General features: G+C 48.8%; 1 protein-coding gene across 1 annotated transcript in view; it reads right to left on the bottom strand.

Moving 5' to 3' along the window:
• The window catches only part of LOC110025671 (laccase-14-like), a 20,884-nt gene that overhangs the window by 876 nt on the left and 18,746 nt on the right, over positions 1-1,262 (bottom strand). The window contains exon 4 of the mRNA XM_020726277.1: positions 182-1,259. Within this exon, the coding sequence (XP_020581936.1) occupies positions 182-1,259 (1,078 nt within the window). The remainder of the gene's footprint in view (positions 1-181; positions 1,260-1,262) is intronic.

Here is a 1,262-nt window from a genome sequence, read left to right as displayed (position 1 = left end):
TATATATATATATATATATAAAACACATCTTCTTACGTTTAAAAACAGTAAAGTGCTATGTATGTAAATATGAAAGTTAGTTTAGGTGTGAGATATGTAAATACAGAATAAGTATGTGTTAGGTATGTAAATTTACCCATTTTTTTAATTATCTTTTATAAAATAAAGTAAAACAAGTTACCTGGGTTAAGAGCTCTGAACCGAATGGCAGCCCAACCATTCCTGGGAACTCCAACAGTATTCTCAAAAGAGGGATCAACAAGATTATAATTCAAAGGATCCCTATTCTTGTCAAAGTTCCCAAACCCTCTTCCCACCACGTAGAAGCTATACCCATGAAGATGCAGCGGATGGTTCTCCGCCGCCAGCAAACTCGTCCCCTGAAACACTATCTCCAAACTCGTGTTATACTCCACAACCCTCACCTCCCTCGCCCTCCTCGGAAACAGCAAGTACCCCGGCAGGTTCTCCCCGGTGAAGTTGAAGTTCAGCGGTGGCTCCGATGGAAACCCTGTCCCGTACACCCCACTTATGTTATAATAATAAGCCTCTAGTATGTCTGTGGTCGGTAGGGGGAAGCTTAAGTTGTTAAGGCTGGCGGCAAATCGGTCGCCGTTGGGACCGCCGCACGTTCTTCCCGGTTCGCAAGTTAGGAGATTGACCGCCACCGTTATGATCAAACGTTGGTCCATGACTTGCGGCACATTGACCGGGTGGTCAATGCTGGCCAGCGAGCGTAGCCCGGCTACAAATCGTGTGGCGGCTGCGTTGTCGGTGAAGTTGGGGAGAGTGGTGGAAGGGAAAGATGGGGTTATGTTTGGAGTGCCGAAGTTGTATTGGAGAATGGCGGTGGTGGTGGTGGTGTCGTAAGGGACTCCCTCTGCGCTGGCGTAGTTGTGGGCGGCGATGTAGTGGCGGCCTCCATTGGTGGCATTTGCGACAAGGAGAATGTCCATGGTTTGTCCGGGGGTGATCATGATGAAGTCGGAGGAGTATGGTTTGATGTAGCTGGCATCTTTGCCGACGACAGTCAGTTTGTGATTGGCGATGGCAAAGAAGAGCTCGCTGGTGACTGCGGCGTTGATGACACGGAGAAGGTAGGTTTTACCATACAAGACGTTGGCGATGAAGGTATTGGGTTTTGAGCAGGCGTATTGGTCTCCTGGCTGACCATTGATGGTGTAGGCGTCGGAGATGTTAGGGGCGCCGCCAGTTTGGAGAGCTTCTTCGATCACTCGGCTAACATTTGCTTTCCACCACTC

This window comes from Phalaenopsis equestris, unplaced genomic scaffold (genome assembly GCF_001263595.1).
Source record: "Phalaenopsis equestris unplaced genomic scaffold, ASM126359v1 Scaffold000322, whole genome shotgun sequence".
Taxonomy (NCBI): Eukaryota; Viridiplantae; Streptophyta; class Magnoliopsida; order Asparagales; family Orchidaceae; genus Phalaenopsis; species Phalaenopsis equestris.
The sequence above is the reverse complement of the archived record's forward strand: the minus strand, read 5'-3'. Positions and strand labels throughout refer to the sequence as shown.